This window comes from Rattus norvegicus, chromosome 2, assembly GCF_036323735.1.
Source record: "Rattus norvegicus strain BN/NHsdMcwi chromosome 2, GRCr8, whole genome shotgun sequence".
Classification (NCBI taxonomy): domain Eukaryota; kingdom Metazoa; phylum Chordata; class Mammalia; order Rodentia; family Muridae; genus Rattus; species Rattus norvegicus.
The window spans coordinates 245,841,391-245,866,763 of record NC_086020.1 but is presented as its reverse complement, the minus strand read 5'-3'; the positions used below and the strand labels follow the sequence as shown (position 1 = coordinate 245,866,763).

The window sequence follows — 25,373 nt, the reverse complement described above, 5'->3', positions numbered from 1 at the left end:
TTCAAACAAGGTCTGTACGCTTGCCCACAGGATCCGGGAAGTACTGACCAGTCAGGAAGGCACTGAGAGAATTGAGTGGTAAGGGCTGGGTGACTGACTGGCAGCTCTCACAGGATGCATTCTCTACTGAGGCAAAGACCAAAGCGGGTGGTCCTCTTAACCGGTTGACTGTCAAACAGGAGCGGGGGAGGGCCTTAAAAAACATTTATCTTGCTCTAATTACCAATTTTCCCTACAGATGTCTTTAAAAATATACCAGGAGCTATCAATTCAAATCATATCCTTCATCAAGTTACTATTAAAAAGATTATGAATGTTCAATATATTTTTCCAAACGTCCAAGTCACTCTATGTAAAAAAAAATTAATGAAAATAAATTACAAAACGAAAGATCTTAGTATAAAAATGTTGCATGTAATTAGCAATTCCCTTGTGACTTCTGATGGCTTCACGGGCTACAGCGTGGGCTTTGGTATAAGATGCAAACACAAGCCAGCAAGGCGGGGATACGAATGTCCCCAACCAAAGCACTACGGAAGGTGTGTTGGACGGATAGTGTGGGAGGCGACACAGGCGGCAGGATGCCCAGCTGGCTCTCCTACTGCTTCTTGATCTTGTCCCGCTCCACCAAAACGTTCATTAGAGTAGGAGTCACGAAATAGGGTCTTGAAGGAGAGCCTTCGTTTGTTTCTAGGTCTTCCACTAGGAGGGAGGAGGGCACAGTCAATAGAGCAGCGAAGCGGTGGGAGGAGCAACATCGCCACCTGCTGTCCACCCGCTGCACAGCAACGCCAAGCGTCGTTTTAGACGGCATCAGCATCCTTGTAAACAGCTATGAGAAAACAATCAGCCCTTATTAGTACATCGATGAGATATCATTTCATTCTGTGTCCCAGGTCAGTTCTGGCGACGGTTCAAGCATTTCCATGGAATGACTGAGGAAATAACATTTACTCCCCATCCAAATTTACTTTCTAAATTACAATATCTATTTCCAAATTGCCTTTGTTTTGCCAATGGCAATTTAGATTGTAAAGCCTTGACAAAGAGATCTTTGTGTGTAATCTCAAACCCTTCCATAAACAGTTCTGGAAATATTGCTCTGTGTTTTAAAACTTTAATTGCTGTGTAAGAAAAATGGCTTCTAAAACTCTTCTACAAAACAACATTCATTCTTTTACTCTACGCGTTGTAATTACAGAATTAACAAACGGAGACTATGTTTTTCTGAGTGGGAATATACCATAACACAGCAAACCAGACAGCTAATTTCTTATATCTGACTTATAGCCAACCCCACAGTTTTCATATGTATCTGAATCAACCAGAGGGTTTGTCATGGTCCTCATCCTCACACAAGCTCGTGGGGGTGGACACCTGCAGATACAGGCTCACTAACGTCACCACTGTCACAGTTTTTTGTTGAGGTCCTTGCATGGTTGTAAATAAAATACTACTAAAATACAAGAAAAAATACATAAGTGATTGCTTTTCTCTGTTATCAAGGAATAAAAAATGACAGGTGACATTTGGGACTGATAATCTCAATATAGTAAGCCAAGAACAAGGTGGGGTGTCTGCCGTGTGGACCAATAATACTTCAAAAACCTTCTGGAATTATTGGTTCTGTGTAGGAAGTTGGCATTCAACCATTCTAAATCTAGGTTCACACACTTCAGGATAAGTAAATTAGCATTCATATTAACTTATAGCACAAGGATATATTTCCGACTCTCAAGTGTGTGGACCGTATTGGTAGCCACACATTACAGTATTAATAGACGATCTGACATACATGGTTTAGTGTCAAAACCAAAAGGGCACCGGTTAATCCTGTGCCCTGGGGAGGGGTTTTTATACCTAGCCAGGTGGCCCGTGTCTACACACAGGGGATAGCATGCAACACCTACGGGTTCAATTCACACTTTTCTGCACCGCATGAGATTGAGGCGTGGCCACAACAAACCAGCTCCCATTCTAAGCCCTGGGGCTGTGGTGCTGGCGGAACTCTTGACCTGAAACATACATAGCCCAGGGAAGCACCAGACGTGGTACCTGATAGGAGGCCACTGGTCTGAACAGACTCATCCGCTTTGCTCCCTCTCTGAGAGTTGAACTTTGACCTCGCACAGGGGTGTACCCACGAAGAGGAGAGTCCACGGGCCTTCTACATGGCTGTGATCGGAAGCTCAGGGGAGGCAAGAGATGAGGGAGGTAGCCATTTCCGCCCTGCTCAGGTGGCCTGAGGTTTACGGCCGTGGAGAGGATACCCCAACACTCAGAGTCTCATTTCACTAAAACAGAGAAGTGAGGCTCCAGGCTCACTTTGCGGCAGCGGCAGCGTTAGCGCTGAGCCCACGGGGCCTGCCCCTCTCCAGTTTGTCGCGGACTAACTCACCCATTTGAAATAGGCTTTCTAGGAAATCGTGAGTACAAGTTGGATCACAGTTTTAGAGAGCTGTTCACCAGCTTAAACAGAAACTACAACCAGAGCAGCACATTTACAAATCCAGTACCATATGCTGGTCAACTACAACTCGGTATTTTTATGGCTAATTGCTCACACATTTATAGTGTTGTAGGAAAAAAACCTGCCTGAATACCCTTTACAAATACACACTTGTAAAAAAGAAAGGCTAGCAAAGGTATAAAAGTCATTAAAACATTGTCGGCTTACAGGCGTTTGCGCTCGGGACCACCGTCTATAAAGTAAACTAGGCCACCGTCGAATGCCTGACCCTCAGACAGGGTACCCAGTGCACCCTTTCGGAAACAGCAGAAATACTCGCCCACTGCTCTAAAGCATATTTTTGCATCGCAGTTAACCTAATTCACGAAGTTCCTGCCCGGAGCTGTCTACTCTATCTCTGGGGAACCGGGCGCTTCTTGGTCAGAATGCTGTGCAGGCTGGGTGTTACAAAGTAAGGTTTCTCTGCAGACCCATCATTCCTCTCCAGATCTTCACCTGGGTAATAGCAGCCAAGATGGGGCAAAGGCAGGGAGATGCCGCAGAACAAGGACCCAGGATTTTACAAATTGGAAAGTCGAACAGGGAGAAACCAGAAAAAAAATCAGTGTTAGCATGTCAAATCCAAGGCAAACATGCAATGCTGGTGTTGGAGCCTCTGCCACGGAGAAGAGCCCACCCCACCCCCATGACACACACACCTCACACCCCACACACACAACTCACACCCCACCACGCACACACACACACACATCTCACATCCCATGACACACACACACACTGACACCCCAACACACACATCTCACATCCCATGACACACACACACGCACTGACACCCCAACACACACACCTCATACCCCATGACATACACACATCTCACACCCCAACACACACACACACACACCTCACACCCCACCACACACACACACCCCACCACACACATCTCACATCCCATCACACACACACGCACGCACGCACACACCTCTGGGACTGTTTATTTCAGAGAGTAACAAATCGCCACATATCACTAACTCCATGAAAAGTGTAAAACAGATTTCATTCCATGTTTCGAGCCTTTTAAATCTTCAGGTAAGATCTTGTTATCTAGCCCAGCCTGGCCTCGGATCCGAAATCCTCTTGTTTCAATCTTCCCAGCGCTGGAGTCAGAGGTTAAATGGTTTCACCTATTACTTACCTGTGGGTGGGGCATGCGTGTGTGTGTGTGTGTGTGTGTGTGTGTGTGTGTGTGTGTGTGTGTGTGTGTGCACATATGCATATATGTACATGCACATGGAAGCCAGAGGCCAAACTCAGGCATCACTCCTCAGGAGCTCTCTGTCTGTCCACCTTGCTTTTTGAGATAAGGTTGTTCATGGGCCTCAGGGTGAGCTTGCCAATTAAGCCAAATTGGAGGATCCACCTCTCTGCCTCCAAGTGCTGGGATTACAAGCACTCACTGCTTTCTACATGGGTTCTGGAGAGTGAACTCGGTCGTCCTGCTTATGGCTCACTGCTCCATTTCCTTAATCCTACAGTCATTAAAACTATTCTATTGGTGTGGGGTGTGTGTGTGTGTGTGTGTGTGTGTGTGTGTGTGTGTGTGTGTGTGTGTGTTGGGGGAGGGGGCTGAAGCAGGTGCAGGTGTTCAGAGGCCAACAGTGTTTCGTTGCCCTGGAGATGCAGTTCTTAGAAGATATAAATCACCCAACATGGGGGCTGGGAGTCACTGAAAATCTAACTCCAGTCTTCTGCAAGAGTGTGCTTTTAACCGTGGAAACATCAACCCAGCCCCTTTCTTTTCTGTTTTCTTTAGTATTTTAATTACATTCATTTATTTCTGTGTGTATGCATGCATGAACACATGAACCACAATTCATGTATGGAGTAGAAGGGTTAACCCTCAGGGCTCAGCTCTCTCCTCCCATGGTGGGTCTTGAACTCATGTCATCCAACTTGGCAGCAAGTAACTTTACCAGCTGAACCATCTTTTCAGCCTCCCCTCCCCTAGTTTCCTTAAATAAAGCAGAGAACCTAGGCAAAGATTAAAGTTCCTGGTTCCACATGAGCCAATCTATAAAGTTTTCAGATTTCTTTGTCTATTTATTGAAAAGCTTAGGAAAAAAATCAAAACTGTTATTTTCCAGACTTTTTCCCCTTCAGCAATCATCTTCCTCCCTGACCTGCCACATGCTTCCACAAAGGGACTTTCCTGGCAAATGACAGAGGCAGACTCCTCTGTCTCTCTGAAGACCCATATGCTAGAGAACTAATCTCTCAGCCCCAGCATGACTACTGGGCTCTCTGTTCTCTCCCGTGCTGTTCCCACCTTTCCAGGCTTGTCAGGGATACTGAGAGAGAAGACATTTTGATAAGGCAGACTCCCTGGGCTGTTTTAGGTCATGGACTAATGGAAACCATCCATTCTCCAGGGCATGGTATAGGCAAGGGGAGCTCCAGAGGAAGTTTTTAATGCCGAGTTGCTACATAGGCACACAAACCTTCTGTGCATGATCCTGTCCCCTCATCATGGCTCACTGGATGTAGTGATCCCAGGTCTCTTTGAAACCTTTGCATCTTGACTTTACCAGAGGCTATATGTATGAGATCTCATGGGATTCCTACAGCCAATCTAGGGACAGGGCTCAGTGGTAGAGTGCTTTCTTTGCATAGGCAAAAGCCTAGGTTCAATCTCTAGAGCTGCCATCATTCATTCATTCTCTCTCTCTCTCTCTCTCTCTCTCTCTCTCTCTCTCTCTCTCTCTCCCTCCCTCCCTCTCTCTCTCTCTCTCTCTCTCTCTCTCTCTCTCTCTCTCTCTCTGCAAGTCAGGCAGGCACCTGAATGTTTGCCCTCTCGCCTTCCAAACATACGCACTGGATACTTACAGAAGCAGATGAAAATGGTCTCAACACACATCGAATAGACGCTGAAGAACCCATGAGCAATCAGGTAAGATCCAAACACAAGAGTCTGTGAACAGACAGAGAGGAGAAGCAACGGGTCACTGACTTCACTCAGAGCAGCAGTAAGGGCCACTGCTAACTCAAGTCAGGATAAGGAAGCCCTGGGGAACTCGGTACTGGGAACATCTGCGATACAGACACCTCTGATCGTCCTGAGATTTAAAAACAAAACAAAACAAAACAAAACAAGACATGTGCTTGCTCATGTGACCACCTTTTACCAACGATCCTAGGATCTACCCGAAAGATCTCAGCTTTAAGATCCTGCACAACAAGACAATAGAGTCTAAAGGGTTGAGAGCATGCACTACCTGGGACCTCAAAGGTACTCAACCTTTCAGTGCCTCTGCTCTGGCACGGGTGGGGGCGGGGAAGAGAAGCATTTGTGTCACACAGAAGGAGAGCTAGTTCACTGTGACAGATCCAGCAGGGCTCCATTCAACTCTCCCCAGCTACCCATCCATTCATCCCCAGGGATCTGGAATGCTGGCTACAGAGAAGACTCAGATCTCTCTGCATAGGCATCCCCTCCCTGCCGGGAGCCACTTCACCCAAGTTAGAGCCCCATCTTGGGGCTCAGCTCCTGGCTAACACCTGCTGTCGTGATTCACAAGGGTAGCCTCTTTTCCAGAAGAACCTGTCATTTTATCTGGGGACAGCACTGTGCGTTGTGAGCCAGCTTCTGTTGTCCTGCCTAGTTCTCTTACTTCCTTACACATGTCTCTCAGAAGAGAGCACCCAGTAAACCTTGTGCATGCAACTTTAACAACAGAGCGGTCCTTTCCAGGGAACTCAGCATCGCTCGAGGGTCGAGGGTCGCAGATTAAGAACAATAATGCTCGCAGCCAACCATCAGACTGAGCATAGGATCTCCAATGGAGGAGTTAGGGGAAGGACTGAAGGAGCTGAAGAGGTTTGCAACCCCATAGAATAACAACAATATCAAACAACCAGACTCCCAGAGCTCCAAGAAGACTAAAGAGTGCGCGGGGAGGGACCCATGGCTCCTGCTGCATATGTAGCAGAGGATGGCCTTGTCAAGCATCAGTGGGAGGAAAAGCTCTTGGTCCTGCCAAGGCTTGATGCCCCAGTGTAGGGGAATGTCGGGGGCAGGGAGGAGGGAGGGAAGAAGTGGGTGGGTGGGGGGTGCTCCTCATAGAAGCAGGGGAAAATAGCGGGTTTCCGGAGGGGAAACCAGGAAAGGGGATAGCATTTGAAGTGTAAATAAAAAAAATCTAATAAAAGAAAAAAAAGTCAAAATAAATAAATAAACAAATTAAAAAATAAGTAAATAATTAAAGGGACATGAAAGGGAAAAAATAATTTCCACGGCCTTTACTCTTTCTGCTGTTTTCCTTTTCTTATGTTTTCATCTCTAGCGATCATGGCATCAGTGATGCTAAGCTCCCTGTAGACTGAACTGCTCACTTTCACTAAAACCTCCACCCTCAGTGTGATAAAACCGGGGAGAAGGGCTTTGGGAAGTAGTGAGGTCACAGCAGGGATACTATTAATGGGGGATTGGTGTCTGCTGCCGAGAGACTGGGTCTGCCCTCTTCCTCTGTAACACATCTGTGAGGAAGCCCCGCTGGCACCTCCAAGCCTTTCAAAACTCCGGGGAATACACTTGCATTGCCGAAGCCAATCACCCAATCACTAAAGTCACCAGTTCTTACCAGGAAGGGGACCCAGTAGTAATTTAAACTCGTTGGTCCCTCTACGATTTCGTGTAGTCTCTCTGTGAAGAGCAGGAAGGCCAAGACACCTACGTAGGAAGGGCGGGACACAGGAGTCACACACTGAGAAAGGCCGGGGAGACTGCTGTAGTAGAGCAGTTTCCACGTTCTTAACGATACTCACCTACAATCCCAGAAACTAGGACTTTCCCCAGGAGTAATACAAAGTAGGTGACTTCATCTGTAACTTTGACTCTGAACATCACGGGGGAGACAAGAAAGTATAATTCAGCGTTTGACCATACTCGGTGCTTGAAATCTGTAGGAGGTGGGAGCTCATGGCTTCTCTTTGCTGTGTATTTGGTGAAATTCTACTTGACAGTTTAAAATACAAGACACGAACATGGAAGCTGGACACGAGGTCGTTGTTTTCTAATGAGGCTGCAGACGAAGGCACTGTAGGACCAGGACCATGGGAAGCTGGCCCATGGAGGTGTCTGGCTATCTCTCTGAGGTGATAGACCAGCCTGCCTCCATCTTAAGGATGGTAGCCATTTTGTTAAAAGGTCAGAACGAGTTCATTTCTGTTTGCTACAAAATTTAACTTGACTATGGTTTAACCTGTTTCTCGAATTTGACATGCTCCTCACCATGTGGAATTTGACTAATGCCTTGAATGTAAAAATAGGATGTTTTATCAAATGGTTTTGAAATGTTTGACCAAGTACCTACATAACCAAAATTCCTCTGGAAATCCCCCAGCCTCTGAAAACCACAGCCTCTGAAAACTACCTACCTAGTTTCAAAGTTTTTGGGGACTCTATAAACCCTTCCCTTCCTATGTTCAATGCTGATTTTTCAAAAACCACTTTACGGAGATAGACTTGCCCTGGACAGAAAATAAAGCTTGCTTAATTTGGCCAAAGAATTTGGGTAATGGTCTTTGCTCTCAGTCAGCAGGACTGAGATCATGAGGACTGAGATCATCTGTTCAATGATTCTGTATAACACTTCCCCAACTATTTTGAGAGGAGGAAATGGGTACCAAGAAACTGCTAATGTAGGTCATCTGGAGAACTTTTTGAGCAAGAGAGTTAAATATGTAGCCACCTATATAGATGAGAGGAGCTGTAATTCTAAGATACAAAAAGAAATGAATGTTGACTAAAACCTATCAAACTAAAACAGGTAACACCCGTGGACAGTAAGGCCAGAAACACCCCAGATAACTATAAGCAAAGCATCTCATGCTACCGCTCACCAGATTGTCTATGGTTGTCTTCGGCCTGATTACTTACTTTAGAATGTTTCTCATGAGCAGATAGAAAGCATCCCTTGTGGACTCACAGAAGTTTTTGCCATATAATGCAATCTAAGGAAGATGAGCTTGTTAGTAGCACAAACTAGCACCATCCAGGACAACCCAGCATTAGGGAATGTGCAACTTCATTACTTTTTCCAATATTTGGGTTTGTGGGACGCCCGGGAGCTCTCTGGTCTTGACCCCACGGAACTCTAGGGGTCATGGACACTAAGGGGATTGCCAAGAGCTGTATGTAGGGTAGACTTTTTTGTCAAGTCTCAGGTAGGGTATTCTGTCTTTGAAACATTTTGCTGTAGTAGGTATTAACCGGTTTGAATATTGTCATCATGCACACACACACAAAAAATTACTCCTGAGGAAATCATTCCCTTCTACTATGAGGATTTACTAATTAAAAGTCCCAGCACTACACTCTAATGGTAGGTGAATTAATTGAATCGTCTATCCCTGACTACACAAACCTCATTTCCGGGCCCCCAACCCACTGTGGTGATAAGTAAGTCTTGTAATATTGCAGCTTCTACATTTTGAGAAAATTGTTTTCTCTGTCTGCTATGTAAACAAAAGAAACTCTTTAGAGGCATCTACATTCCTCCAGGAAATGAGTTAGAGTTGGCCAGGACAGTTAGGGCTACATGGAGAAACCCTGCCTCAAAAAAATCCAACAAAAACAACAACAACAACAACAACAATGTTTTTGTGTTTGTGTCTGTATATGTGCATGCACGTGTGTATTTATATGTGTGTGTGTGTACATGTGTGTACACATGTGTAGGTGTGTGTGTGTTCATAGGTGTTTGCATCTGCATTCTCAGGAGTGTGTGTGTGTGTGCTCACTCCATAGCATACCTATGGAAGTCAGAGAAGAACTTGCAGGATTTGGATCTTTCCTTCCACTGTGTGGGAGCCAAGGCTGGCTTGTCTTGTCAGGCTTGGCAGTGAACACCTTTACCTCTGGAGCCATCTTTCTGACCCTCTAGCACACTTTTAAAATTCCAATGCAAACATTTCCCCACAAAGGTAATACTATCTCAAGAAAAGTGCAGCCCTGATTCATGTGTGGGAGTTGCACACCCACACAACAGAGTGACAAATTCAATCATGTGAAGCGTTCATACTCTCTAGGCAACGGGGTGGATATAGGGTCAACTGTGCAAAACGGGGGCACCATAAATAAGCAGTGGCCCACTCACCATGATGTAGGCATTTCTGTTTAAAAACTTCACCATCTTTTCTAAACACCAGAAACAGCACCGTAGGCAGCAGTGCAGGAACTGAGCAGCACTGTTCTGAGCCTCTGTGGGAGGGAGCGGCATGTAAACCCATTAATGACATCAGCGTTCAGGCTCAATGACATTGAAAATAGTATTTAAGTTTCTTTTCATTGTGATGTACACCTAGTTGGCATTTTAGCCATTCTTCGGTATACAATTCTGTGTCTTTAGCACATCAATGATGTAAAATAATTTCACCATCTGTTTTCAGAAGTTTTTAACAAGCAGAAATCGAAGCTCAATTAAAAAAAAATCATCCTTCCTTATTCTTTTCTCTCTTGCACCTCCCCACCCCAGGTCATATTTTACTTGGTGATGTAAGGCTGTCTCTACTAGAGATCCTGAACAGAACAATAGTGAGGATACTTAGCATCATGTGCGGGCAAATCACGCACCCCTCGTCCTGTGTGTGACACTGAAGGTCTGCTGTAGGCACATCACGCACCCCTCAACCCGTCCACTATTAGTGCACAAGCGGGTGGTTCACACTTTCGGCTATGGTGAGTGAACTGTTGGCATGGGGTGGGGAGGACACAAGGTAGAAGTGGAATTTCTGCGTCAGTATGAATGTATATGTTTAGCGTTTTAGAAACTGCTATTGTTCCAACGGTGGCTATGCTGGGAAGCACTCCTATCAAAGGACCCAGTTTCCCAACAACCTGCACTCTTCTGGCCCTGTGTGTAGGGTTTGTTTTGATGGTCATCCTCGTGGGTCTGAGTTGCCATCACAAAGTGGTTCCAGTTTGTGCGTCCCTGTCTAATGATGCTGTATCTCTCCCACCTTCGTGGGCCGTTCTTGTCTGTATGAAAGCTCTGCTCAACTCCTGGGGCCGTCTTTCAACTTTCATTGTTTGCCATGGAGTGGCAGGAGCTCCGTGTGTGTTCTGGACACGAGTCCGTTATCTGGCATATTATTTGCTACTATTTCCCCCCACTATGTGGGTTGTCTCTTTACTCTGTGGTTCCTTTGACGCACAAGTGTTTCTAATTTTCATGAAGTCCAATTTACTTTTCCTTTCTTTGTGTTTTTATGGTGTGAAAAATCAAGAAATTGCCATCAAGTCCAATGACATAAAGATTTCTTTTTATGTTTTGTTTTTCCTAGAAATATTATAGCATAACCCCTTGTGTTTAGATCTTTGATGTGCTCTGGGCTAGTCTTGTATTTACTGTAAGTATGGGTCCAACTTCACGCATTTCCTCTTGGGCATTCTGATTTTTCCATCACCATTAAGCTGAGTGGTCTTTTCCCATCAGAGAGTTTCAAATGTTAGAGTTGAGGCATGGGGTCCACATACTATTCCAGGCCTAGTCGTTCATTTGATCCCCAAACCACCCCATGTTTTGATGGCTATCATCTTGTCTTAAATCAGGAAATTCAGTCAGGAAATGTGAGCCCTCCAACTTTGTTTTCCATTTGATCATTTTTACCATACAGTGGGAGCAGAGCACGTGTGTCTGTAGGTTGCATATGCCATGTATGAAGATTGATGTCTGAGGCCCACCATGATGTATGTCCTGGTCTGAGCTCTAAGCATGGAAGCTGACGTTTGTACCACACTCCCCTGTAGTAATATGTCAAGGCAGATCTCTTCAATCCCTTCCTGAAATGTGCTTCTCCTGACTTCCACAAGATTGACCATGAGGACACCAGATACTTTCTTCCTTTCCCACTTTTCCCACCCTCCTCTTGGTATCTGGTCCCTAGCAAGTCCTCCTGGGCTGTGTTTCAGAATACATTCAAACCCCTACTAGCCCAGTCCTTTCTACCTTAACCCACACCAGTCGCCAGGTCTCTGTGCACCCATCCCCCCCTCCCCCATTCTCATCATAGAAGTCTACGGTCCATTCTGGAAGCTTACTTTTAAGTCGCCTGTCCAGGTATTCTACGATCACTTTAAACATCTGAACGAAGGCAAGGATCAAAGATCCAAAGGCTAGAGACCCCGTGTGGTATCTAGGCGAAGAGAAAAGAGGATGGAGGGTAAAGTGTTGTCCTGCATGCACAGGGTGCCTCTTGAACAATGTCAGACAGAAAGAGCTTTTATAATCTCTAATTCAAATTGACAGAGGCCACCACAGAAAGCTTGAAACCAAGTGCCTAAAGGACGACATGACTTGATCAATAGGGACATAAGCTAATTCCTTTGTCATCCAACTCTATCTCCTCCAGTCTATGGGATTTAGGACATTGACCCAGGCAAGGCTATAACCAGACAAGATAAGGGGCAGCCATGGAGCCATGGACCTCAAATCATATTTCCAACTCATTAGTATTTTGTCAGTTGAATTCACCAATGAATGCCAGAGCGCAAACTGTAATAGAGGGAAAGGGAGCTTACCGTACTGCTCGCCCAAACGCAGTGAAGAGGGGGTACCGCGGGATGTCTTCAGGTTTTCTCATGGCCCAGTAATATGAAGCAAAGGCACCAGCAAGGGCACACTGACCCAAGGCAATGACAAAGTTTATGAGCCAAAGGAAGGCAAAGAGGTTGTAGAGCTGGAAGGTCGCGATGTAGTTGTGGTACATGCTCCTTCCTCCATAGAAAGCAAAGTTACACGATGCTCCGGGGCAGGCTTTGGGGATGTCAGTGTTAGGAAAAATCTGCCCTCAGGAGTAGAAGGGAAAATATGGTATTAAATGTGGTCCTTATCTTTTCTCATGGCCCCCAGTTGCATATTGTCTTTTTCCCCATGACTTTTGGTTGTCACTTCTCTGATATGTTAATCTGTAGAACTCTTTATGAGCTCTGGAAAGAGCTTATTTTCATCTTATGCATCTATCTCTCTTCCTACCACACTTGTACATGTGTTAGCGCTTTCACTGACCACACCAGCTTCTAAGGTTTATTGTAGACAAGCGAGCTCTGTGTTTGCTGTTCTGATGCCTTCCTGACAACACCCCCTCTCTTTCTGCACCTTTCCCCTGTATCAGCTTCATGACAAGCTATCTATACCAGGGTTCTCTTACTCACCTCTGGGTCACAAGCTTCATCTTCATGTATACATTCCCCCTCTGGGACCATAACTTTGAATATTGGTACCCCTGATGTAGCCAAGAAACTGAACAAACTTGATTAAGGATAAACTATTTATCATTTGAAAATAAACAGACAAGAAAAGGATAAAGATAATCCAATCTGTGGAGAAATGAGCTTTAAACATCTTTTCTTCTATGCTTTAAGAATTACCCTCCTAGGAGGCTGATATCATGGGCCAGCTGCACTGAGCAGGCCCTGAGCTGTATAGAACTATGTGTAATTATATAACTCTATATAACTCTACATATATATAACTATATAACTGTAACTATATAACTATATGTAACTATATAACTATGTAACTACATAACTATATATTAAATAGTTATGCAGAGTTATAAAGTTACACAGACCTATAGAATTATAGTTATATAGTTCCCCAGAGTTATAGACTTATGTAAAGTTATATAGTTATGTAGAAGTATATATTTACATAGTTATATTAGTTATACATAGTTATATAGTTATGTAGAGTTATATAGTACAGTTATATACTTATAAAAAGTTATAGTTATATAGAGTTATACAGTTACAGTTATATAGTTATATATATTATAGAGATATATAGCGTTATGTAGTTACACAGTTATAGAGTTATAGATGTATAGAGTTATATAGAGTTATATAATTACACAGAATTAGAATTATATAGAGTTATACAGGATCCTTCTTAGTTTATTGCCAAGATGATGGTCTATCAGAATAGAATTGATCTCTGTGACCTCTTTAGAGGGATATTAAATTTTATTGACAGTTCAGAAGGCATGGAACCTAATCTAGTTCTTTAGACTGCTTCTCATCTTCACAGGGATGAAAAACCCTAACATGGGTTTCTGGTCCTGAGCAGCGAGGTGGACTCAAGAGATACGGAAAGTTATTGAGAGAGAGGAAGTGGGTGAGAGAAGGGAGGTGGTAGGGGACACATATGAGCAAAGCCCAATCACGTGTGTGTGTGTGTGTGTGTGTGTGTGTGTGTATGTGTGTGTGTGCATTTGTGCATGCATACCTGTGTATGTGTGTATGTATGTATGTACATGTGTATTTATGTATGCCATAATGAAACCTATTATTTTGTACTTCAACTTAAAACAATAATAAGAGAAGTCAGTTGCCAAAGGATACACAGCTGTCACAGCCCAGTAGGAAATGCAAATTGATAGCAAGATGAAGGTTAAAAATGGGTAGACTAACGCACTGGGAAGGTAGCCAATGGCTCTGAAATGAAGCAAATAGATGATGTTTGAAAGGAATCTGGGTCAGGTCTACACTTGACAATTAAATGTTTATTCATTAAGAACCAGAAGCAAGCCTTACACTGGGAGTCTGGTGATAGCAGTGAGATGATGATAATTTTCTCCAATTACCATGGTTGCAAATTCTAAGCTGACTTTGACCTCTGAACATTAATTTGCTTATTTTAAGGTAAAGTGGGTGCTTTCCAGTGCCGTGCTTGCCTCCTGCACAAGATTCTTTATTTCCCTTTCCCCTGACCTAAGGTTTTGACAGACCACAGTTCTGTAATTTCTTCCTCTGCTTAGTTTCTTAGCTTCCAAAAGTGAGAGAAAACCTCATGATCCTTCTGTTAAAGTATAAGATTCCTTTCCTGATTCAGAAAAACCTTCCGTACTGCAGTCAAAACACAGGATCAGTCTCTGCTGCCACACTGAGTGCAGAGCCACTTTCCATGGTGTGGTTCACTCTGTCTTAACAAAGGCCCAGCTAGGACTTCCTCCTCTGCCCCTCGGCCTCTCACACCCACTAATACCCGGGGAGGAGAGGGCTGTGTTTTGTTATTACTCCTGCCACTTTTACTTCTTACAAATGCCTTTAAGTGACACCTTCCCCCCTTTCCTTTCCCCTCTAGGACATTTCCCCAAGGGATTTGTAAAGTGTCCTAGCTAGCTAGTTGTCACTGGCAGCTCTTAAGTGGTTGCTTCAGTCTGTTTCCAGATCAAATGCACACTTGTTTGGCATGGCCAAGGAGAAATAGTAAGGACATCCGAATACACCAAATGCACCCAGCATGTGTTCCCAAGCTGGCTGTCTCCTTCATACTCTGAGTTTAAGCTGCTAAGAGTCCAAAAGTTTACTCTGAACTCTGACCCACTTATTCCAGCTCTTAGACCCCACCCCCAGTCACAGTGATACTGGCCTTTACTCTCTCTCACTCTCTCTCTCTCTCTCTCTCTCTCTCTCTCTCTCTCTCTCTCTCTCTTCTCTCTCTCTCTCTCTCTCTCTCTCTCTCTCTCTCTCTCTCTCTCTCTCTCCCTCTCTCTCTCTGTTGTAAGAAGTGAGTTAAGTTATAGTAAACTACACAATAACATACTATTTAAGAAATAAATTTAGAAAATCAGTAGTTTCAGAGAATAATGATAGGGCCTTGTTTATTGTAAGGGGGTGGGGTTAACCAACAGCTTGTTAGCTGTTTAAACCACTGGCTTTGGGTGGCACTGTTATTATAATAATATGGCAATTTTGTTAAAATAGTCCTTAAATACAATTAAAAACCATTTGGTTCTTGGTAGTTAACAACTGTTTCCATGCAGAGGGTCTGTTGGCTTCCCCAAAGTGTTTTCTCTGCCCCTCATTCAAAGGGCTGCCTGCACAGGTTGTTCTCAAGCGACCTTCTGGAAGAGTTTTCGAACTGTAGGTATTATTGAATTTCATGAAAGACAGTTCATTTCATGGCATTTTACAGTGAGAGTGGCCCTGGGTATTAAGTGTGCCTAAATAGTGTGTTTTACACACAGAATATATAGCTGGGCCCTCAATAATCAGCACTTTGTCCATTAGAAAAGTATACCATGCACACGCAGTGGATAACACACAATTGATATCATGGGATTATGGTGATTCTGAGTTCTGACAATTCTCTCAATCAGTAATATTAACACCTGAGCCACCTCAGAAAAATGTAACCTATGGTACAGCCAGCTCCATATAGTACTTCATTACCTACATTCCAAACATACACATGTTCAAATGTCTGTCGACACAGACTCCACGGACTCTATCTTAGCTGCCACTGTGATCTGGGAAACAGAAAGGACTTGTTAGGGGTGACCTTGACCTGTCCAATAAGTGTTCAACTGTTCTTCCTGGTGATGTGGGGGGCTGCAGGGAAGACAGTTCACTTGGTGAAGAGCTTGTTGCACAGCACAAAGACCTGATTTAGGTCCTGGCACCCACTTACAAAGCTGGCACAGTGGCACACACTGTAGCCTAGAGCTGAAGAGGCAGAGGCAGAGGATCCCGGAGCTCTCTAGCTAGGAAGCCTGAAACAGTGAGGCACAGAGTCAGTGCAACGCTCTGTCTCAGATGCTAAAGTAGACAGCCATTAAGTAAGACATCCAGTGTCAACTCCTGGCCTCCATGCTCATGTGCACACACATATTCACCCAAACATGTGCACATGCACACATATCACCGCAAAACACATGCATGTACATATGCACATGTACACATGCTCACACACAGACACACACACATATGCACACATACATTCCTGATATCTGCTATAAGCACACACATACACATATATGCACACACACACACGAACGCCTGACATCTGCTATGAGAACACACACACACACACACACACCCCTGTGACATTGACATTTACTATGAACACACACACACCTGACATTTGCTATGAGTACACACACATGTCTGACATCTGTTAGGAGTCTGCACACACACACACACACACACACACACACACACACACACACACCTGACATCTGCTATGAGCATGCGAGCACACACACACACACACACACACACACACACACACGCCTGACATCTGCTATGAGCACAAATACACACACCTGACATCTGCTATGAGCGTGTGAGCACACACACACACACACACACACACACGCACGCGCACACACACACGCCTGACATCTGCTATGAGCACTGGAACCCCTTACTTGCTTCCTTCCTTTAGCAGGATAATGGCCACTTGGATCCGAGTTCTGAGGAAGATCAGCACAATGATGATGACGACTTCAATGGCTGACAAGATGATCACTAAACAAGAAAAGACATTAGTGTGTAGATAAGTCAGTGGCAGAAGAAAGTGTCTTCTGCTAAACCGGGCCTGAGTTTATCAGCTCATGTCTGCTAGTTCTGACATGACAGAATTTAAACAGCGTCCCCTCATGCCAGTCTTAGAAGCTCACTTTCAGACCCTCTAAGTATTAACAATACAGAGCAGAACCTTGTTGGGTTTTGAGTCACCCCATGGATTGGCTCCATTTCACCCACGGAAACATTTCCAGGAGTCACAGAGCTGGGAAAAGAGGGAGGGGAGAAAGAAAGGATGACCTCCCTTGGTACTAAGGAACCACCAGATGAGGGTGTTGATGGTGACCAACCTGCCCATGGTGTCTGACTCTTTCTTGACCTTTCCCACCACAGACACTGTTATAAAGGTGTAAACCTAAGGAAACATGAGCGGTAACATCTTAGAGTCAGACGGAGGTGTGTAGCCCTGTTGGCAGAGCGCTTGCCTAACATGCCTGACATGCGTGTCTGATTTCTAGCACTGGGTAGAGTGGGGATAGGCCACCAGAACTGGAGAAGCGGAGGCAGGGGATAAAAAGTAAGGTTTTTCTACAGTCTAGTGTTGGATTTGGATTATAACCTATATAGGCTGAAGAAAATAAGTCTATGAAGGAGTAAAATGTCCCATGTGAAGTAAGGACATCGTGGATCATGCATTGTCGTTACTGTTTGGTGACTTTCCTGGGTACAAGTGAAGGTGAAAAGTCTGGGCCTCTTTCTGCCTCCCTGAGTTGGGTGAACCAGAGCAGATCCTTCTGGTAAACACCTTGTGTGCTGTTACTTTACCTTATCTGGTAGCAAACTCTGTTTTAAAAAAAAATTCCTGAAGCCAAACACTCTTATTATACCTCCTCCCCCAGTTCTAACACACACCTTTAAGTCACCAATGTCGGGTTTAGAAATCCTTAATTTTTAAAATAACTGTTCAGTGACCGTAAGATACAGTGGAGTTTTGGGAACACTCAGGAGTAGAAAGTTTGGGACCCTAAGATTGAGAAAATGTGGTCTGCTAGCAACAGACCTGGAAGGTAAGAAACAACTCCCGGGAAAGCCATAGGCCAACCTCGAAGGTTCTCCTCCCTAGCCTGATCTGCTAAGACAGCTGCTTTGTTCATGCTGAGGGATCTCAGTGATGGAGGCTCATTGCCTCCTCCAGTTGTTCTACCACCATGATTCAGGGTTCAGAGGATACACTGGGACCATGTCTGTAGAAGTCCAAGATTCCGAGTCGTGGTAGGAAGTGACAATGAGTCATTGTGCTTTCTTGTCTTTTTTCTCTAAACAAGGCATTTGTTTTTGTAGGCATATTTTACTCTCATAAGACACTTAATTTGAGTCAATACTGTGGGCTATAAAAATCGTTTTCCTTGAACAAACTTAAGAAAATGAAATATATCAAAAATAATTCTATATTCTAAAATTGCAGTGTCAAAGAATAGTGTATATTAGACTTACACATTTTACACAATGGCATGGCAATGGCCACATTAGAGAAATTTCCCTTGAATAAATACACTCTGTTCTCTGTTTTTGAGTAAGGGCACAGAGCAGAAATGTATTTAGTATAGAGCAGGCCCTATCACTAACTGAATAGGAGACTCAGGCCTGGGGCTCACTGTAAAAATGAGAACAGAGCTGTTGTCTGTTCCAATCCAGAGCTGATAAAAACCATTATCTTTAGATTTGTTCCTCCACTTGCTTCAGGGTTTTTCTGGAGCAATATACCTTAACGTGTATGTTTGTGGTCTCCCCAAAGTTCTCGTCAAGCAGTTATCTATGTTTAATAAATCGAATTATTTCTCACCAGGCATTTAAACATTTAAAAGGTTTAGGAAGTTCTGTTTTCTCCTAAAGGCACACCCGTGGCAGGAACTGACCATCTCTGTGGAGGTTTTGTGGGTGGTTTCTCAAGGACAGCTGGAAGTGGTCAGTGTGAGCATATGTGCCTAGGTTCCTTCCTAGAGAGGCCTGAAGGTCCCAATGAATCCTGGGTAACAGTAGTTTCCTTTGGAGGGGAACAGTATGTAGATGTGCCTGGTGCTCAAGTGAGGAGGACAGCCAAATTCAGAAAGGTGACAAGAGTATGATTGTCAAACGAATGCCATAGTTAAAGAGAAAAGAAAGGGCCGGTACAATCGAACCATTTTAAATGAATGGCGACTGGCCTGGGATTCTTCTAATAGTGTCGTAGTGCTACCTTAGATAAGTAAGTGCATAGCGACCTTCCCATTCACTAAAACAAAACCAGCTCTAAACCGAATGCATCTATTATATACTCTCCAGGTCCACCGTCCTTCCCCAAGATAAATCCTCAAAGACATTTACGCCATCGCTGAGTGATCCCTGTGTGCAGCAGGACGCGCCAAACTTAGGCTCCATCATCATCATCGTTGTGACAGATGTGTCTCTTAAACCTACTCACTCATAGAAAACCAGGTCTCCTTCAAGTGAAAGAACATGTTCAGCCTCGTCTGAATCCCGATGCCGTACATCCAGATCGCGGACTGTGGTTTCTGCTGAATGCTGTTGTACTCCAGAAAACAGTACCATATTCCTTGAAAGGAAGAGGAAAGGCCAGTAATCGATGTCATTTTCACAAGTAGACGCTACACGCTTACCAAGCATGTCTACATAAAAGTGATTGACACAGTTGGGATCATGGTTGTCTACAAAGGCCTAACTCTGACGGACATGCTCTCTGAATTTATGTGGCTTTCAATGTGCTCCTGGCTTATAGCAACCTTAACATCCACCAAGAGGATGACTTTAATATGCTACAGTATGTCTCTCTCCAGGACAATGTGCTGATCTCCCCTAATTCAGACTCAGTACTACTTTATTATCCATTGGTTGATTTATCTTGTGTGAGATCTTGAGAGGATATTAACAGATGCGTTCAAGTTTAGGACTGGTTTTGTTTTAGTGAACTGGGCTGGTCCTGCCCCTAATGGTTTTGTCTCAAATTCTATTTTATCTGATATTATTATAGCTACCATAGATGTCTTTTCATAACAGCTAGCTTTTAAAATCACTGTTTCACTTTTAACTGTTGTGTTTCCTTACATGTTCTGTAAAGCTTATAATAACATACAGTCCCAACTTGCATGTGTACATTTTAATCGGGTCTGACCATTTCTGTCCTGTTCCTATTTACACACGCTCTTCTTCTTGTATTTCACTACCATTTGTTCTATTTTTATAATCTCTCTTGGAAATTTACCGTGTGCTGAGGAACCAGGCTCAGAGTGATATTTAGCAAGAAAAACCACACCCATTCTCCTGTCTGTCCAATATCTTAGTTATGTGCATTTTAACCTAAAGATTGGGCGATGTTATTATCCACCGTTCCCCAAATCATTCTTTTTCGCTCTGTCTTCTTCCTCACTCATTTATTTTTTTTCTGATTTCTATTTTTTATTAATTTTTATTTTGATGCTTGACTAAATGAATACAAGATTGGAACAGCATATAAAGCTTATAAATATACTTGGTATATATTTTACATTTTTTTCCTTTTCTCCATCTTTATTAAATTGGTTATTTTTTATTTACATTTCAATTGTTATTACCTTTTCTGGTTTCCAAGCAAACATCTCCCTAACTTCTCCCCCTCCCCTTCTACATGGGCTTTCCCCTCCCCATCCTCCTCCCCTTACCGCCCTCCCCCCAACAATCCCTTTCACTGGGGGTCCAGCCTTGGCAGGACCAAGGGCTCCCCCTTCCACTGGCGCCCTTACTAGGCTATTCATTGCTACCTATGAGGTTGGAGCCCAGGGTCAGTCCATGTATAGTCTTTGGGTATCCTCACTCATTTATTATGTGGAATCACTTCCCTTCCCTTTGCTCTTCTCTTTGAATAGGCAACACATCTGGTTACGCCCACGGCCCTCTTCACCGAGTTCTGACATGTGGACTATTTCAGAAACTTCCCACCTAACAGTTTTTTTTGTTTTTTGTTTTTTATTTTGGAGAATGCCCTTTGGTTCGTCTTCACACACACAGAGGCATCGCTGCTGCAGTCTTAGTGCTTGGTTTCATCCTTCCCTCGTTAAATGTTTTATACATATTATATACTTTGTATCTTTTTCTGCAGCTGGGTGTTCTGCACATTCCAGTCTGGCCCCGACAGTGTCTGTGTATATCCATGTCTGACTCCTACCTGTGATGCCACACATCTCACACTTCGTCGATTGCGAGTCGAGGGCACTTTTATAAGCTGATGGTGATGTCACCTAAAAGGGATCTGCACGTGCCCAGAACAACTGCCAAACACATCTGGTCTCTTTCAGGCTTACCATAGGAGGGTCATGAGACTCCAGTGCACCTCCTGGTCTGTTCATCTTCATGAATCCTCCTACATCTCTCTCTCTCTCTCTCTCTCTCTCTCTCTCTCTCTCTCTCTCTCTCTCTCTCTCTCTTTCTCCCTCCCCTCCCTTCTCCTCCCACTTCCCCTCCCCCCCACTCACAGTTTAGCTTTTTAATCTACTTTCTGTGACATATCCACATTACATTTAGGCTTTAGTAAAATTTGGTACTATCAATAAGAATGTTTGGTTTTCCATGATAGTAGATAACCAATTGTCCAAGATAGTCACAGAGGCCAGCCATAGCCAATCTCACTTGTAGTTCACAACCTAATTGAACATCCCCTCACTGTGAATAGCTTCAAGTTTAATTACCATGCAATGGACTGCTGCTGGTCTAGCACTCCCTAGGGAGTCAATAGGTAGCTGGGTTTGCCTTAATGTTTGCATCTGCTGCCCATCTCCCACTAGCAGTGTCAAGGCTGGGCACATGACTCATGCTGCTCCAATCAAATTAGTGACTTTACTCCATTCCTGCCTTGATGACAACCAAAGATGGTTTGGATCAAACATCTAGAGTCTCCAGTGGCAAGTTAAAGTAGGAACACATGAAAAGATTAGGAGACAGCAGCTCCCAGGCTCCTCCACAAGACCAGCCCTCGATGTTGCCTGGCTACGTGAGAGGAAACATAGTAGCACAGTGAAGCAGATGGAGACTGCCCAAGGAGAGTGGGTTGTTTACTAGAAGATCTTTGAGGGTAATGACCATAACCAGTACTGACCATTTATGGTATCTGGACCCTTCTGAAAGCCTGGGCTCAATATTTAACCCTTTCTATCTTCTGAGATGGCGAGTCCATTGTTGGATTGATGACACAGATGTGGGAGCTAGGCCTTGTCATCTCAAGGAAGTTTTCCATAGTTACTTTGTTATACAGAATGGGGGGGGGGCTGTAGTCAAGGCTGGGTAAAGTACGTGAACCTTCCCACACCCTTGCTATAAAATGTGTACACCTCTTCAAGGAGCAGAAATAGCAGAAGACCCAAAGCAAAGGCCTATGATGTTATACCACCCAGAGCGAGGCACTTGAATTCCTTCCCTTAGTGTTCACATCAGGACTGATATGTACAGCTCTGGGGAGATATTGAATTGTGAGTGTGATTCAGTGTGCTCATCTAGAGTATGGGCACCAACTACTAAGAAGTGTGATATCCCCTGATTAAAAGTACTATCACGGAGTTGGGGATTTAGCTCAGTGGTAGAGCGCTTGCCTAGGAAGCGCAAGGCCCTGGGTTCGGTCCCCAGCTCCGAAAAAAAGAACCAAAAAAAAAAAAAAATTAAAAGTACTATCACAGCTGATAAAAATTAGATCAAGCTATGTAGCTGTGCAGACCTGGGTGCTGTCGATAGACCAGTTATGTGGGAGGGCTAATGGTCTAAAATGTTTTCATTCATCTAAAAGGACCTTCTCTGCCCCCTCCCAATCCCCGTAAGGCCCAAGACCAAAGGCTGCTAGGGAAAGGAGTAGATTTTTCTTATGGATTTTTTTTCTCAAGATAGTGACGAAAAGAGTTATGAAGAAAATACATGTGAAATTAAATATATTTTGTAAAGTTAATGACCCAAATTAATTGAGTCTAAGGCAAATAAATGCTTTCCAGTAGTGGCTGGCAGCAGGGAAGATCTATTCTGACATTTGGTGTGTGACCTACCGTATCCTATAATTCCAAGCACACCGAATATGAAGAACCAGAAGAGGAATCCAGCTGTGAACCTCAGGAGTACCAAAAACGTCCAGCTCAGCGCCATGGCAATAGTCAGGCCGCTAGAGGTAAAACCCACAACAAAGAGTCAGGCGTGCTAGGTGCAACATGATGTGAGCAACAGGACGGGAGCTGTTTCTGTGCGAAATCACTCTAGAATATTCTACTTTACTGGCTGCACACATGCAGTTGGTTCTAAGAAGCACAAACAATGGTTTTCACTAAGGACTTCACAGGGAAGAGGAAAGCAGAGGCCCAGTAAGGGCTTTGCACTCAAGAAGACATCCCGTGTGTCTCCAGAGACCAGAGCATTGCTGCCTACTCAAGGGAGGGAGCAGTTCCCAGCTTGCCGCTCTCCCTGTCAACACACTTTCCACGTATGCCCTTCCACTTAGCGGTAAATTGTAAAATAAGTCCAGGGTGAAATTGTGATATTCTGGTGAGTAAGGGAGACTCCCCAGGACATGGTTGTTTGGAAGTCATAGAACAGACTTGAACTGGAAAATGAGTTGGGACTGGCCACACACCTGCTGAACTCTTGACTTTGTAGTGATTGCCATGTGCAAGTTATCTCGAGCAGGATAAGGTGTTTGACACCATCCAACATCTATTTGGGCTCCTAAGGGATCTGGGTACAGGACGTGCAGGCAGGATTGGTCTCCTGGCTAGGTGGCTTTCTCAAGCATAGGACGCATGAATATTTTCTATCTGCTTTCTTTCTTCCAGGAGCCTGACTGAGATACTAGAGACCTGGGTCCATGCCCCAATCGCCACTCCTTCCAAGTTAAGGACAGAATGAAGTCTTCTGGTACAATCTCCCCAAAGAGAATTCATTAATACCTGAAACGTGACCAACTCTCCTACTAGCTACTCACACCCTTGGAGACATCTACAAGATGCCAATCAGCATCAGGCAGAACCTGGTGTCTTTATGGAGGGCAGCCTCAAAAGCAATCTTCTAGGAGACCAGTCATAGTGTCTGTCACCTAACAGATGACAGTGTGGTATCAAAAAGAAGGAGTGTGTATGCTTTTAACTTTAAAAGCCTTTCCCTCTTGAAACTATAGATTCTTTAAGGATTAAAATTTAAATATGGTTGATAGATTACTCTATTGTATGATCCAAAGGGAATACTTAAAATGGTATGTATGAAAGATTTGGGAGCAGAAGAGCTAGAAATAAAGGGAAGTGTTTAGGGTACAGGGATGTAAGTGGTGTGGAGTGGACATAGGTGTAATGTGTGTTGGGTGAGGTGTATCCAAGGAAGTGTGGGAAAAAACAAGAATTAAAGAAATTACCCAGTGACATTTGTTTTCCACAGTGAGAAAGTAGATTTAACTACTGCTAGGTATAGGTTGCAACTTTGACTATGGAGTTGTTGCAGACAGAACATTGAATGAGTAAGGCCTCACACACGGAACTAGTTCTTCACTTATGGAAATTATTCTTTAGTATTTTCACTCAAATACAGTGCTAAATCAACTAAATTCCCTATGGTTAAAGATGTGGTATCTAGTTTGTTTTACTGTTAATTCTATAACTGTCTCTGAACTTGCATTTCTGCATATCTACTGTTGTAAGAACTATGCTAGGGAGCGAAAGCTAGGAAGCTAAAGATAAAACTGAGCTAGGAAGACAGAGATGAGTTAGTCACAGTTGTCATCCTAAGTAGTTGATAGTTTAGCTGGGTATGGTAGCCCATGCCACTAATCCCAGCATGTGTATGGTAGAGATGGGAAGATGAGGAATTCTAGGCCAACTTTGGCTATGGGAGACACAGTTTTAAAAGACAGAAAGAAAAAAAAAACCTGAACAACTGTCAGTTTATCAGAGGAAAGAATCAGGTAAATAAAATACAGAATGAAAGATGTTATGTGAAAGATAAGTAACTATGTGTATATAGAGGTGAGCACATATACACAAAAGATATGAGGAAAATGGGAGAAGTAATAGATGTTTCGTAAGTGTCACTAAACTGGTTTTAAAGGATGAAGTGAAAGAATTGGAGATACAGTTCTGTGGAAGGATGCTCTTCCGGCATATAAAAAGTCCCAGGCTAGAGCTCGCACTTAAAAAAATTAAAAGGGTTGAGTGGCATGACCCTGGACTCTAAGAAGGGTTCAGGAAAATAGGAAAAGTCACACAACAGAGATATGGGATTTCACAGTCAAGGGGTGGCAAGCTCTCTGGTACATTTATACTCTATAATTGTCTGGTGCCTGTAAACCCAGAGCTTGGAAGGGTGAAACTGGGGGATGGAATTCAAGGCTATCCTCCATGGCTACACAGTGACATCCAAGTCAGCCTAGACTACAGAAAAAGAGTGTGTGTGTGTGTGTGTGTGTGTGTGTGTGTGTCTGTTTCTGTGTCTTGTCTCTGTATGTGTGTCTGTCTGTGTCTGTGTGCATATGTCTTCTGTCTATGTGTCTGTGTGTTTTCTGTGTATCTGTATGTATGCATGTGTGTCTGTATATGTCTGTCTGTTTGTGCATGT

General features: G+C 43.9%; 1 protein-coding gene across 10 annotated transcripts in view; it reads right to left on the bottom strand.

Moving 5' to 3' along the window:
* Window positions 1-394: 394 nt before the first annotated feature.
* The window catches only part of Slc44a5 (solute carrier family 44, member 5), a 295,495-nt gene continuing 270,516 nt past the window's right edge, over window positions 395-25,373 (bottom strand). For 5 of the 10 annotated variants that reach the window (XM_039102810.2, XM_063282306.1, XM_063282308.1 and 2 more), the window contains 13 exons: window positions 22,829-22,941; window positions 19,234-19,365; window positions 16,676-16,775; window positions 13,866-13,958; window positions 12,678-12,765; window positions 12,045-12,307; window positions 11,565-11,659; window positions 9,622-9,725; window positions 8,403-8,476; window positions 7,289-7,359; window positions 7,105-7,193; window positions 5,351-5,435; window positions 395-2,965 (listed from right to left, as the gene is read on the bottom strand). In XM_039102810.2, coding sequence (XP_038958738.1) covers window positions 2,862-2,965; window positions 5,351-5,435; window positions 7,105-7,193; window positions 7,289-7,359; window positions 8,403-8,476; window positions 9,622-9,725; window positions 11,565-11,659; window positions 12,045-12,307; window positions 12,678-12,765; window positions 13,866-13,958; window positions 16,676-16,775; window positions 19,234-19,365; window positions 22,829-22,941 — 1,411 coding nt within the window. In that variant the 3' untranslated portion in view covers window positions 395-2,861. Of the gene's footprint in view, window positions 2,966-5,350; window positions 5,436-7,023; window positions 7,194-7,288; window positions 7,360-8,402; window positions 8,477-9,621; window positions 9,726-11,564; window positions 11,660-12,044; window positions 12,308-12,677; window positions 12,766-13,865; window positions 13,959-16,675; window positions 16,776-19,233; window positions 19,366-22,828; window positions 22,942-25,373 lie in introns of all 10 variants that reach the window. The other 5 variants (XM_017591005.3, XM_063282304.1, XM_017591006.3 and 2 more) reach the window with 3 other exon arrangements.